General features: G+C 39.2%; 1 protein-coding gene across 1 annotated transcript; it reads left to right on the top strand.

Moving 5' to 3' along the window:
* Window positions 1-3,442: 3,442 nt before the first annotated feature.
* LOC138871614 (uncharacterized) lies at window positions 3,443-3,955 on the top strand. Its single transcript, XM_070149501.1, has one exon. The coding sequence runs from the start codon at window positions 3,443-3,445 to the stop codon at window positions 3,953-3,955; it is 513 nt and encodes a 170-aa protein (XP_070005602.1).
* Window positions 3,956-11,860: the final 7,905 nt, after the last annotated feature.

The raw sequence follows: 11,860 nt of genomic DNA on the forward strand, positions 1-11,860 counted from the left end.
TGCCAACCTACCAGGAAACAAACATGATCGAGATAGTACATAAGGGAGGGGAGCCCAAGAAGCCTTCACAAACCGTCATGATGATTCGGTCCAGTGAGGTCAAGCAGTCAAAAAACCAACAATTGAAGGATCAATGAACAAGTTGAGTGGGACAAATAGTGAACCATCTGCGGTAGTCAAGAAAGGGTTCCCAAGTGATGTTGTAGCAAAACAAGAAAAGTCAAAAATGGTTATGCCAGGAATGGCAAACAAGCCTATCATAATTGTAAAGAGTGCCAATATGGATCCTGTCATCATCAAGCCTGTAACCTAGTTGCCGATAGTCAACAACAAGGCTATCCCGTGGAACTATGAATGGGTGATAGTAACCTACAAGGGAAAGGAAGTGAAAGAATAAGTCAATGAGGCCCATGTATTAACTCGTTAGGAGAGATGCTTTGATCCATAAAAGTTAAGGAAATCTAAAACATCCCGAGATAACCCATTTCTAATGAAGAAAGTAGTGACTGAAAAAAAGGCAGAGGATTTTTTGAGAAAAATGAAGGTACAAGATTATTCCATCGTGGAGCAGTTGAGAAAGACGCCTGCTCAGATTTCACTGTTGTCATTGTTAATCCACTCAAACGAGCATCATCAGGCCTTGATCAAAATTCTGAACGAGGCTCACGTTCCCGACAAAATCTCAGTGAACCATTTGGAAAAGATCGCCAACAAAATATTTGAGGTAAACAGGGTCACGTTCTCTGACGATGAGTTGCCTGTGGAAGGTAACGAACACAACAGAGCTCTCTATCTTACAGTAAAATGTGAAGATTCTGTGGTTACCAGGGTATTAGTTGACAATGGGTCTAGTGCAAACATCTACCCTCTCTCTACGCTGAACAAGTTGAAAGTGGATGATAAGAGGATTCACAAGAACATCATCTGTATTCGGGGATTTGATGGTGGAGGGAAAGACTCAGTTGGTGATATAGTGCTTAAGTTGACATAGGACCGATGGAATTCACCATGGAACTCTAGGTGTTGGACGTAGCCGTCTCTTACAATTTGCTGCTAGGTCAACCTTGGATTCATGCCGCCAAAGTAGTCCCGTCCACTCTACACCAGATGGTCAAGTTCGAATGAGATAGACAGGAAATCGTCGTGCATGATGAAGATAACTTGTGTGCTCACAGTGATGCCTCTATCCCATTCATTGAGGTTGAAGATGACAAAGGGCCTTGGGTCTATCAAGTTTTTGAAACAGTGCCGGTGGAGAAGGTTCCAGAACGGAAATGTGTTCCAACCCCAAAGATAACCTCCGCATCAGTCATGGTGGCCTTTGAAATGCTGAAAAATAGCTTTGTGCCCAGTAAAGGCCTGGGTGCATCCCTGCAGGGAATCATACAGCTAGTGTCCCTCCCTGAAAACTTGGTTACGTTCGGTCTGGGATTCAAACCCACAGTAGCAGATGTGAAAAGGGCTAGAAAGTTGAAATAGAGGGCGTGGGCACTTCCAAAGCCTATCACGCGTCTCTCCAGGTCTTTTGTCAAGCCCGGTGCTAGGAAACGCCCAGTGACAACAGTTCCAAGTTTTGTGGTTGACATTGATGAAGAGTTAATTGAAAGGTTCCAGAGGTTGTTCGATGATGTGAACATGGTGGAAGTTGGAGAAGGTTCTAGCAAGGCAGATGTGCAGTTTGTCGAGGGCTACTCCTCTCCCTACCCTGAAGGAGTTTTGGTAGTTTGTTTTGATTTTCTTTCAGTTTATCTGGATTATTCCATGGTTGTAATTCAGATTTTATTTTCCATCCGTTTGGTTGTACAAACCCTATTATCCTTTATTTTCAACGGAATGCAATTTCCCTTTTCCATCATTCCTAATAGTTTTATTTTGTTTTTTCTTTTCTTCTCTGTACAGTTCTTTTTATGTTGATTTCAATGACATAACATGCATGAGGAATCTTCGGCCCAACCTTAAAAGTCAATCTAATTCTGAAATAATAATTCAAGAAATAGAGTGTGATGATGAATCAGAATATGATGAGGATGAGGCCTTTGAAGAGATTAGTAAGGAATTAAATTATTTAGAAGAGAAACCCAAGCCTAACCTGAAAGATACGGAAGCAATCAATTTAGAGGACCCAGATAATGCCAGAGAAACTAAGATAAGTGTCCATCTTGAACCACAGATCAGGAAAGAAATAATCAAAGCACTATTTGAATATAAAGATATTTTTGCATGGTCATATGACGACATGCTGAGTCTAAGCACTGACTTGGTGGTTCATAAATTGCCCACTAACACGGCATTCCCTCCCGTCAAGCAGAAGTTGAGAAAGTTCAAAACTGACATGAGTGTGAAGATTAAGGAAGAAATCACCAAGCAGTTGGACGCAAAAGTCATTCGGGTCACACAGTATCCCACTTGGTTAGCTAATTATGTGCCAGTGCCAAAGAAAGATGGCAAGACCAGAGTGCGTGTTGATTACCGCGTTCTCAACAAAGCAAGTCCAAAGGATAACTTCCCACTTCCAAATATCCATATTTTGATCGATAATTGTGCCAAACATGAGATTGGATCTTTTGCGGATTGCTATGCAGGGTATCATCAGATTTTAATGGATGAGGAAGATGTGGAAAAGATAGCATTCATCACACCGTGAGGAACTTATTACTACCGGGAAATGTCATTCGGTTTGAAAAATGCTGGGGCAACCTACATGAGGACAATGACTACTGTGTTCCATGACATGATACACAAGGAGATTGAGTTTACGTGGATGATGTGATTGTAAAGTCAAAGCAGTAGGCCGACCACGTCGGAGATTTGAGAAAAACTTTTCAGAGGCTTCGGAGGTACAATCTTAAGCTTAACCCCACCAAGTGCGCATTTGGTGTTCCATCTGGAAAACTATTGGGATTCATAGTTAGCCGTCGAGGTATTGAATTGGATCCGTCAATAATCAAAGCTATCCAGGAATTGCCGCCGCCGAGGAATAAGACCGAGGTGATGAGTCTATTAGGGAGGCTGAACTACATCAGCAGGTTTATTGCTTAGCTCACGACAACTTGTGAGCCTATCTTCAAGCTGTTGAAGTAGGATGTTGCGGTCAAATGGACTGATGAGTGTCAAGAAGCATTTGATAAGATAAAGGGGTACTTGTTAAACCCACCTGTGTTGGTCCCACCTGAACTAGGGAGACCTTTGATTCTTTACTTGACAGTCCTGGATAACTCATTTGGTTGTGTGTTGGGTCAGCATGACATCACTGGTTAGGAAAGAGCAAGTCATCTACTATCTCAGTAAGAAGTTCACATCTTATGAGGTTAAGTACACCCACCTTGAAAGGACATGTTGCGCCCTAACTTGGGTAGCACAGAAGTTGAAGCATTATTTGTCATCATACACCACTTACCTCATTTCTCATTTGGATCCATTAAAGTATATCTTTCAGAAGCCTATGCCCACAGGGAGACTTGCAAAGTGGCAGATTTTGCTCACAGAGTTTGACATTATCTATATAACTGTGACTGCGATAAAAGCCCAAGCATTAGCTGATCATCTGGCTGAGAACCTGGTCGATGAAGAATATGAACCATTGAGAACTTATTTTCCCGATGAAGAGGTGATGCACATTGACGAGTTGGAGCAGGCTGAAAAACCAGGTTGGAAACTTTTCTTTGATGGAGCTGCTAACATGAAAGGCATTGGGAGAGGAGTTGTACTCATTTCTGAAATAGGGTATCACTACCCTGTTATGGCTCAACTTCGTTTCTACTGTACCAACAACATGGCTGAGTACAAGGCATGCATTTTGGGTTTGAGGTTAGCTGTAGACATGGGTGTCCAGGAAGTCTTGGTTTTGGGAAACTCGGACCTCCTAGTACACCAAATTCAAGGAGAATGGGAAATACGGGTTTTAAAGCTCATACCGTACCTACAATGTTTGCATGATCTTTGTCAACGATTTTGATCAGTAGAGTTCAGGCATATTCCAAGGATCCATAATGAGGTTTCGATGCTTTGGGTACTTTGGCGTCAATGTTGCACCATCCGGACAATGCTTATGTCGACCCTCTGCATATTCAAGTCCGCGATCAGAATGCTTACTGTAACATGGTGCAAGAAGAACTTGATGGTGAACCGTGGTTCCACGACATCAGGAAGTACATTAGAATGGGGGTATATCCGGTACAGGCCACGGGGGATCAAAAGAGAACATTTCGACGATTGGCAAGTGGATGTTTCTTTAGTGGAAGTGTTTTGTACAAAAGAACTCCAAATCTCGAATTGTTAAGATGCATAGATGCTAGACAGGCCACGGCTATCATGACCGAAGTACATTCTGGAGTCTGCAAACCGCATATGAGTGGGTATGTTCTGGCGAAGAAAATTCTACGAGTAGGTTATCATTGGCTCACCATGGAGCGAGATTGTATCAGTTTTGTGCGCAAGTGTCATCAATGCCAAGTACACGGAGATTTGATTCATTCTCCGCCATCCGAATTGCACACAATGTCCGGACCATGGCCCTTCGTTGCTTGGGGCATGGATGTCATTGGACCAATTGAGCCAGCAACATCCAATGGACACAGGTTCATTCTGGTGGCCATTGATTATTTCACCAAGTGGGTTGAAGCTAAAACTTTCAAATCTGTGACCAAGAAAACAGTGGTCGATTTTGTTCACTCAAATATTATTTGGTTGGTTTGGGATCCCAAAAGTGATCATTACAGATAATGGTGCTAATCTCAACAGTCATTTGATGAAAGAGGTATGTCAACAGATTAAGATTACGCATCTCAATTCTACCCCGTACCGCCCCAAGGCGAATGGAGCAGTCGAGGCAGCCAACAAGAACATAAAGAAGATACTTCGGAAAATGGTGGAAGGTTCCAGAAAATGGCATGAAAAGTTGCCCTTTGCGTTGTTGGGTTATCGCACTACTATTCGCACTTCAGTAGGTGCAACTCCTTATTTGTTGGTATATGGAACTGAAGCAGTGATACCCGCGGAAGTTGAAATCCCATCCCTCCAGATTCTTGCTGAAGCCGAAATTGATGATGATAAGTGGATCAAAACCCGTCTGGAGCAATTGAGTTTGATTGATGAGAAAAGATTAGCGGCACTGTGTCATGGCCAGTTGTATCACAAGAGAATGGCAAAAGCGTACAACAAGAAGGTGCGTCCCCGGAAGTTTGAAGTGGGTCAGCAAGTATTGAAACGCATTCTTCCACATTAGGCTGAAGCAAAAGGCAAGTTCGCCCCAAATTGGTAGGGCTCGTTCATCGTAACGAGAGTGTTGTCCAATGTTGCTCTGTATTTAACAGATATAAAAGGCAAATGTGTAGATATGGCTATCAATTCTGATGCAGTCAAAAGATATTGTGCATGATTTCTTTGGTTTAAATTGTGTGTGTTTGTACTTGGCATATTTTGAAGATTGGAATGACGAAGACATTTTGTTCTACTATCTAAACACTTTATCCTTTGTTACCCCTTTGATCCTTATTTATTTCCTTTCATACCCCTCTTTTGGAATCAATAACAAAATTCAGGAACATGAACGCACAAGATAAGTAAAGGAAAAGAGAGAAAGATAAGAGAAAAAGAGAAAGAAAAGAATGAAAAAGAGTGGAGAAAAAAAGAAGGAGAAAAGAAAAAAAAGAAGAGAAAAAAAGAAAGAATAAAACAAGAAAGAGAAAAATCACAACAACAAAGTAATTCCTATGACATGAACTACGTTCGATCTGATTCCTTTTAAGGATATGTAGGCAGCCTCACGGTTTGGTCTCATCAAATAAAAATTCAAAAGCCCCCAAGCAAGGAAACTGGGGAAGAAGTTGTGGTTGTTATAAGAAATCTAATTCCAAAAGTTGTAATGTTGAACCCATTTGAATTGTTTTGAGCCTTTTTGATATCCTTTCTTTCTAACCTTATCCAAAAGCCCACATTACGGTCCAAATAAAGATCATCCAATCAGTCTTCGAGAGATGCCAAGTCAAGCAAGTAGAGGTGATTCATATCAAGGGAAACACTCCGATCTAAGCAGGAAAAATAAAAAATGAGAGAGTCTTATTGGTGAAAACCCTCGCGGGCACCGTAAGGCGACGGAAGCTGAGAGAAATTAAAATGAGAGAGTCTTATTGGTGAAAACCCTCACGGGAACCGTAAGGCGACAGTGAGTTGAGAGATGAACAAATGAGAGAGGTTTGTTGGTAAAAACCCTTCAGGGCACCGCAGGCCGAACAGGGTCAGTGATTTGGTGAAGAAATTGGGTTTTGAAGATCTCAGGGCATAAAGTATGACAACTGAAAGTTGATTGGTTGGATAGTCTGGGCTGATTAATCCGAAATGCATGTCATGATCATTGGTACCAGCTGCTCCACTCAGATAAGTCTCTTTTCTTTTTCCCTTCAAACAGTCATCCAGTTTTGGATTTTTCTTCCTTATTCCTAACTCTCAAAGTCATTGCATTTCATTTCTTTTGGGTTTATTTCTCTAAGATGTTCAATGTCAGTTTTGTTTAAGCAAATAAGAAAGAATTTCAAATCTCACTATCAACTTCCAGAATTGCACAAAGCACAGTGCGGTCAGATCAATCCAGAGATAGTATGATGTAAAGTAGGACATAAAGTGTCAATGAAAGTTCCATTCGGTGGAATAGTTTAGTAATTTCATGGGAGATGCAGAGGTTCAGATAGAAGGGTCAGAAATGTAAAACAACGGTTTGGGTATAGAGCACTCGGGTCATCCAGGGCCCTGCGGTTGAGGATCAGTCTGAAAGTCAAATAATTCTTGGCCAGTTCAAGGTAGCCAGTCAAACCAAAGCACGGCAAGGGAAGATCCACCTTCAGCAAGAATGCCACAAACTAACTACCACATTTTTAAACTGACAAGATTTTTCTTTAATTTGAAACAGGGGTAGAAAATTTTGTTTGTTTTGGAGAAACCCTCCGTAAGGAAAAGAAAGTACCAGACAGGTTTGACCGTAAATTCTCAAGACCCTCCTGGATAATGGGATCTAGTTTAAAATTCAAAATATTCATACGTAACAAGATCTAGCATAAGCTTTACCTTGAGGAAATAGAAGTCGGCTTCGAAGTTTTCATTTTTAGGATAGGATTTAATTTAAAATCTTCAGGACCCTCCTGAATAATGGGACTTAAATTTAAGACCTCCATTAGATAATAGGATTTAGTGTAAGTTCTGCCGTAGGGAAATATAATTTAGCCTTAAATTTGTCACTCTTAAGATGAGATTTGATTTTAATTTTCAGGACCCTCCTAGATAATGGAATTTAGTTTTAAGACCTTCATAGATAACGAGATATAGCAAAAGTCATACCTTTAGGAAATAAAGTTTAGCTTTAAAACTGTCATTTAACTAGGAGTTTTCAGGACCCTCCTGGATAATGGGATTTAGCTTTCAAATTCTTTGAGATTTTCTGGTAACATGGTTCAATTAGCACTCACAGATGTGCCCAGCTACCAAATTGGGACAGAAAAATTTTGTTTGTTTTGTCTGTTTTGTTGAAATCAAGCACCACCTGGAGGGCAAGGGAGAACAACACGAGTTTCAAGTATAGAAAGTAGTTCAAGTTCAGCAATCAGGATCCCACCTGGAGAACAAAGGGAAAACAAATCAAATTCCAAGGAAACGTAGTTCAAGCGTCGGTAATCAGGAGCCTACCTGAAGAACAAAGGGAGAAGTGATTCAAGTATTGGAAGTCAGGAACCCACCTGAAGAACAAAGGGAGAAGCAGTTCAAGTGTCGGTAATCAGGAGCCCACCTGGAGAACAAAGGGAGAGCAATTCAAGTGTTGGTAATCAGGAGCCCACCTGAAGAACAAAGTGAAGCAGCAAGGTTCAAAGGAGTTCAGCAATTAGGATCCCACCTGAAGAACAAAGGGAAGCAGCAAGGTTCAAGGGAGTTCAGTAATCAGGAGCCCACCTGAAGAACAAAGGGAAAGCAGCAAGGTTCAAAGGAGTTCAGCAATCAGTAGCCCACCTGAAGAACAAAGGGAAGCAGTTCAAGTTTCGAGGAAAAACAGCGCAAATGTTGGTAATCAGAAGCCCACCTGGAGAACGAAGGGAAGCAACAATGTTCAAAGGAAGACAACAATCAGGAGCTCACCTGGAGAACAAAGGGAACCAGTAGTATTCAAAAGAAGTTCGGAAATCAGCAGCCCACCTGGAGAACAAAGGGAGAACAAGGCAAGTTTCGGAGGAAAGGAAGATAATTTAAATGTTGGAAATTAGGAACCCACCTAGAGAACAAAGGGAAGGCAACATTGGTCAAAAGAATATGGTTCAAGTTTAGCAATCAGGCGCCCACCTGGAGGAAAGGGAAAGCATCTCAGATTACAATTAAAGTCAGCAACAAAGGAATTTCACCTGGAAAGTACGAGTCAACAGAGCAACAGGAACTGCAAGATCAAGTTTGAAGATATAGATAGGATTCTTGTAATTCATAGATCATAGTTTAGTCTAGCTTCTTTTATTTTGTCTTGATGTAATAAGGAGTTCAGTAAGCAGTAGTAGCAGCAGCAACAGTGAAATCATAGCTTCCTGGTAGTCCCAGCTACCGAAACTTTTCGAACTACACTGATTTGATTCCTTTATAGTCAAAGATATGTAGGCAACCTTGGAAGCAGGGTGCAGTCAAATCTTTCAAAAATACTTCCCATGGAATATTCAAACAGGTAAAAATCGCTCGTATTCGCTCACTTTATCTTTGCACGAAAACTCTTCGTGTTTTCGGGCAAAGAGGGGCATCTGTGAGCACGTGTTTTTTTCCCTATGTGAATTACTCCCTTAAATTTTAAAAAAATAAAATTTTCCCATTATTTGCAATTTCGTAGATTTTTGTAGCATTTTGTTAATTGTTTGCATTTGTATGTGCATGTTTAATTTTATTTAATTCATGAAAATACAAAAATACATTCCATTTCCATTTAGGATTTATCTTTACACTTTCAGATTAATTAGTAAATTAGTTTGTTTTGTGAAATATGAAAAAATCACAAAAATAGTTCATTTTGCATTTTTAACTCTTTAATTTGGAATTTTGTAGTTTTTTCTTTAATTTAGGATATTATTAATTGTAAATACTATTTTAAGTAATTAATATAATTTTATAGGTTAATTTAGTTTCAAGAGTTAATTTAGGTTTTAATTTTAATTTGAAAAGAAAAGATTTTGAAATTGAAAAAGAAAAAGAAAAGAAATTGAAAGAGAAGTCTGATTTTGGGCTCTTTTTATTAGATCTCCCCCAGCCCAAATCGTTTTCCCCTAAAACCCGTTCAACCTGGCCCAAACCCGCATCCCAACCTGGTCCGCTTTTTATTTATTCAAACGACGACGTTTTAGTCCATCCTCATCTGAGCCGTCGATCTTACTTGATCGACCGGTTTGGAACTGGCTTACTTGAAAGTATTTAACTGTCCAAATGGTTCCTACCCCCCCCCCCCAAATGTCATTTCTCTTCAGTCCTCACCTTCTTCTTCAGAGAACGGAACCCTAGCGCCGTCCTAACATTCTCTGGTGGCGCCGCCGCCTCCAATCCGTTCCAAAATCACACCGCGAAAGCCCCATGGTCTCCTCATACCAAATTCAGTACCTCTTTCCTTCAAATCATCACAGAACCTTTCGAATCTTGAATCAAAGTTTGAAACCCTAAAATCCCAAAATCGTCAAATTTCACCGAAGGATTAGGGTCGAAATTGATGCTATTCGTGTGTTTCCAACGGGAACACATGATTAAAGTCAATATCGTCTAAAATCAAAGGCGTTGAAGATCTTTTCAAATTTTTACAGTCCAACCGTCTCTTATGTACTTGTTCTTTTTCCTTTTTCAGTTTGTTTCTCTTTTCTTCACTTTTATTTTTATTTCTAGTTCTTCATCTTCTTCTGCTTCTTCTCTTTTTCTTTCCATTTTATTTTTAAACTATTTCTTGCATGTCTGTTAACTCTAGCTCATTAGTTAGTTTTAAAAAAATCAGTCATTTAGTTAGATTTTTGGTTTTGAAATCGTCCAAATTGCTTCTGCTTTTGTTTCTCCTTAATAACTAAATTGATGTCTGATTTTGGTTTGGGCCTTGGGTCATTTCTGACCCATTTTCAGGAGCAGCCCACTTATTTGGGTTTAAGTTATTGGGTCAACTTGACCCATACTTGGTAGGTTGGGGTAATTGACAGGGGTTTAAGGGGTAGTTTAGGGAATTTAGGTAAAGGAATCATTTGTAACTACTTCCCGCTGTTTTGAAAAAATGATTTTTAAACTAAGGACATAGAAGCAAAAATAAAAATTCAAAAAGGAGTAAAGGGAAAAAATTGATGTTTATTTATGCTGCCCTTAAACTTCACTATAAAGGTTTGTTGCTTCACTCTCAAGTCAGAGTTTTAGAGACTGAAAAACACTGGAAAAAAACTTTACAAACTGCTGAGTTTTCAAATGCAACAATACTGAAAAATTGCTAAAAATTAGCTCGATTTTTGGTTCCTTGGTTTTCTTCAGTTAATTAGAGCTTCTAAATTTCCAAATAGAGTATCTGGGTTTCTAAATTGGTTGAATTGGTTTGAAAATTTGATTGATTTGTTACTTTGGTACTGTTACATTGCTGTTGTTCTACTGCTGCTGCTAATTCTTCATTTTCTCTATTTTTCTCTTTGATTTCCAGGTATTTCTTCAAACTATGAACAACATGTGAGGTGTGAATCTGTGATTCAAATGCGAAACATGACTGAATACAAGCTACTTCTGAGTTTTACTGTCCTTGCTTCTTCACTTTTAGTAATTTGTAATAGCTTAATCTTATGCTTGTTGTATTAGCTCCCTCATGTTACGGATATGGTATAAGTTGAACTATTGTTGGTTCTTTTTGTTTGATTCTGCTGAGAGTATCATGTAGCTCTTAGGCTCAAATTAGTTTCACGATTAAGCTTGTGAGATGTTTTGCTACTGTTTTGCATTAGAGAAAGGTTTGATCAAGGTTTAAATTCCATAGTCTTTAAGATAAGTGGAAAACTCTCTTTGTTAGGAATTGATTGTACTGGTTCAGGCTGTTATTAATTTAAAGGCTACAATTAATTAATTTGTGGTTCTTACCCGTTTGATTTGGTACATGAACAAATTCAATAATATGTCGAGGTATTTTGAATTTCAATTAGATGCTTAGAATGTTACTGTAAAAGTCGTTATGTAGGAAATCATGGCATTAATTTCAGTTGTTTTAACGAGCAGTACTTCAATTTTTGTTTATCTGCATAATTGCATTTTAACTAGACAATGCACTTCATGTTTGCCTTGCTGAAATTGTTCAAGTATAATTGGGTTTGGACCACTGAAAGTCAATTTAGAGCTCAAGGCTCTTGAGGTTTAAGTTTATTTGGTTCTATGAGGATTTGAACTTCAATCCTATGCCTTTACATTAAATTCGACATCTGTTTTGGGCTTAAATTTGAGGCCACTCAAAATGGGAGATTTGAGGCCTGCAATTTTCTTTGGTCTTATATTCGAGCCCAATTCCTCTCTTGCTTTGATGCGGATGCTATTCAAAACCGATTGGGCTTGCTTCCAGATTAATTTTTTAAAAACATAACCAAAGTGCTGATTTCTTTTAATACCAAGCCTTATTTTATTAGTTTAGTTTGGACATTAGCTTAAAAACAAATTAGAAATGCCCTTAGTGTTTTAATTAGGTAACTAGGTCCATTAATTAGTTAAGGTGTGCCATAGCAAACAACACCAATAGTTTATGGCCCTCATGATTAAAATAAGAAATCAAGTGAACAATTAGATTTTAGGGGTGCCATATTAAGTAAGATATAGTTTATGGCCCTCAAAAGATTAGTTCAGACATCCTTTAAAATTTGGA

This window comes from Nicotiana sylvestris, chromosome 6 (assembly GCF_000393655.2).
Source record: "Nicotiana sylvestris chromosome 6, ASM39365v2, whole genome shotgun sequence".
NCBI classification, from domain to species: domain Eukaryota; kingdom Viridiplantae; phylum Streptophyta; class Magnoliopsida; order Solanales; family Solanaceae; genus Nicotiana; species Nicotiana sylvestris.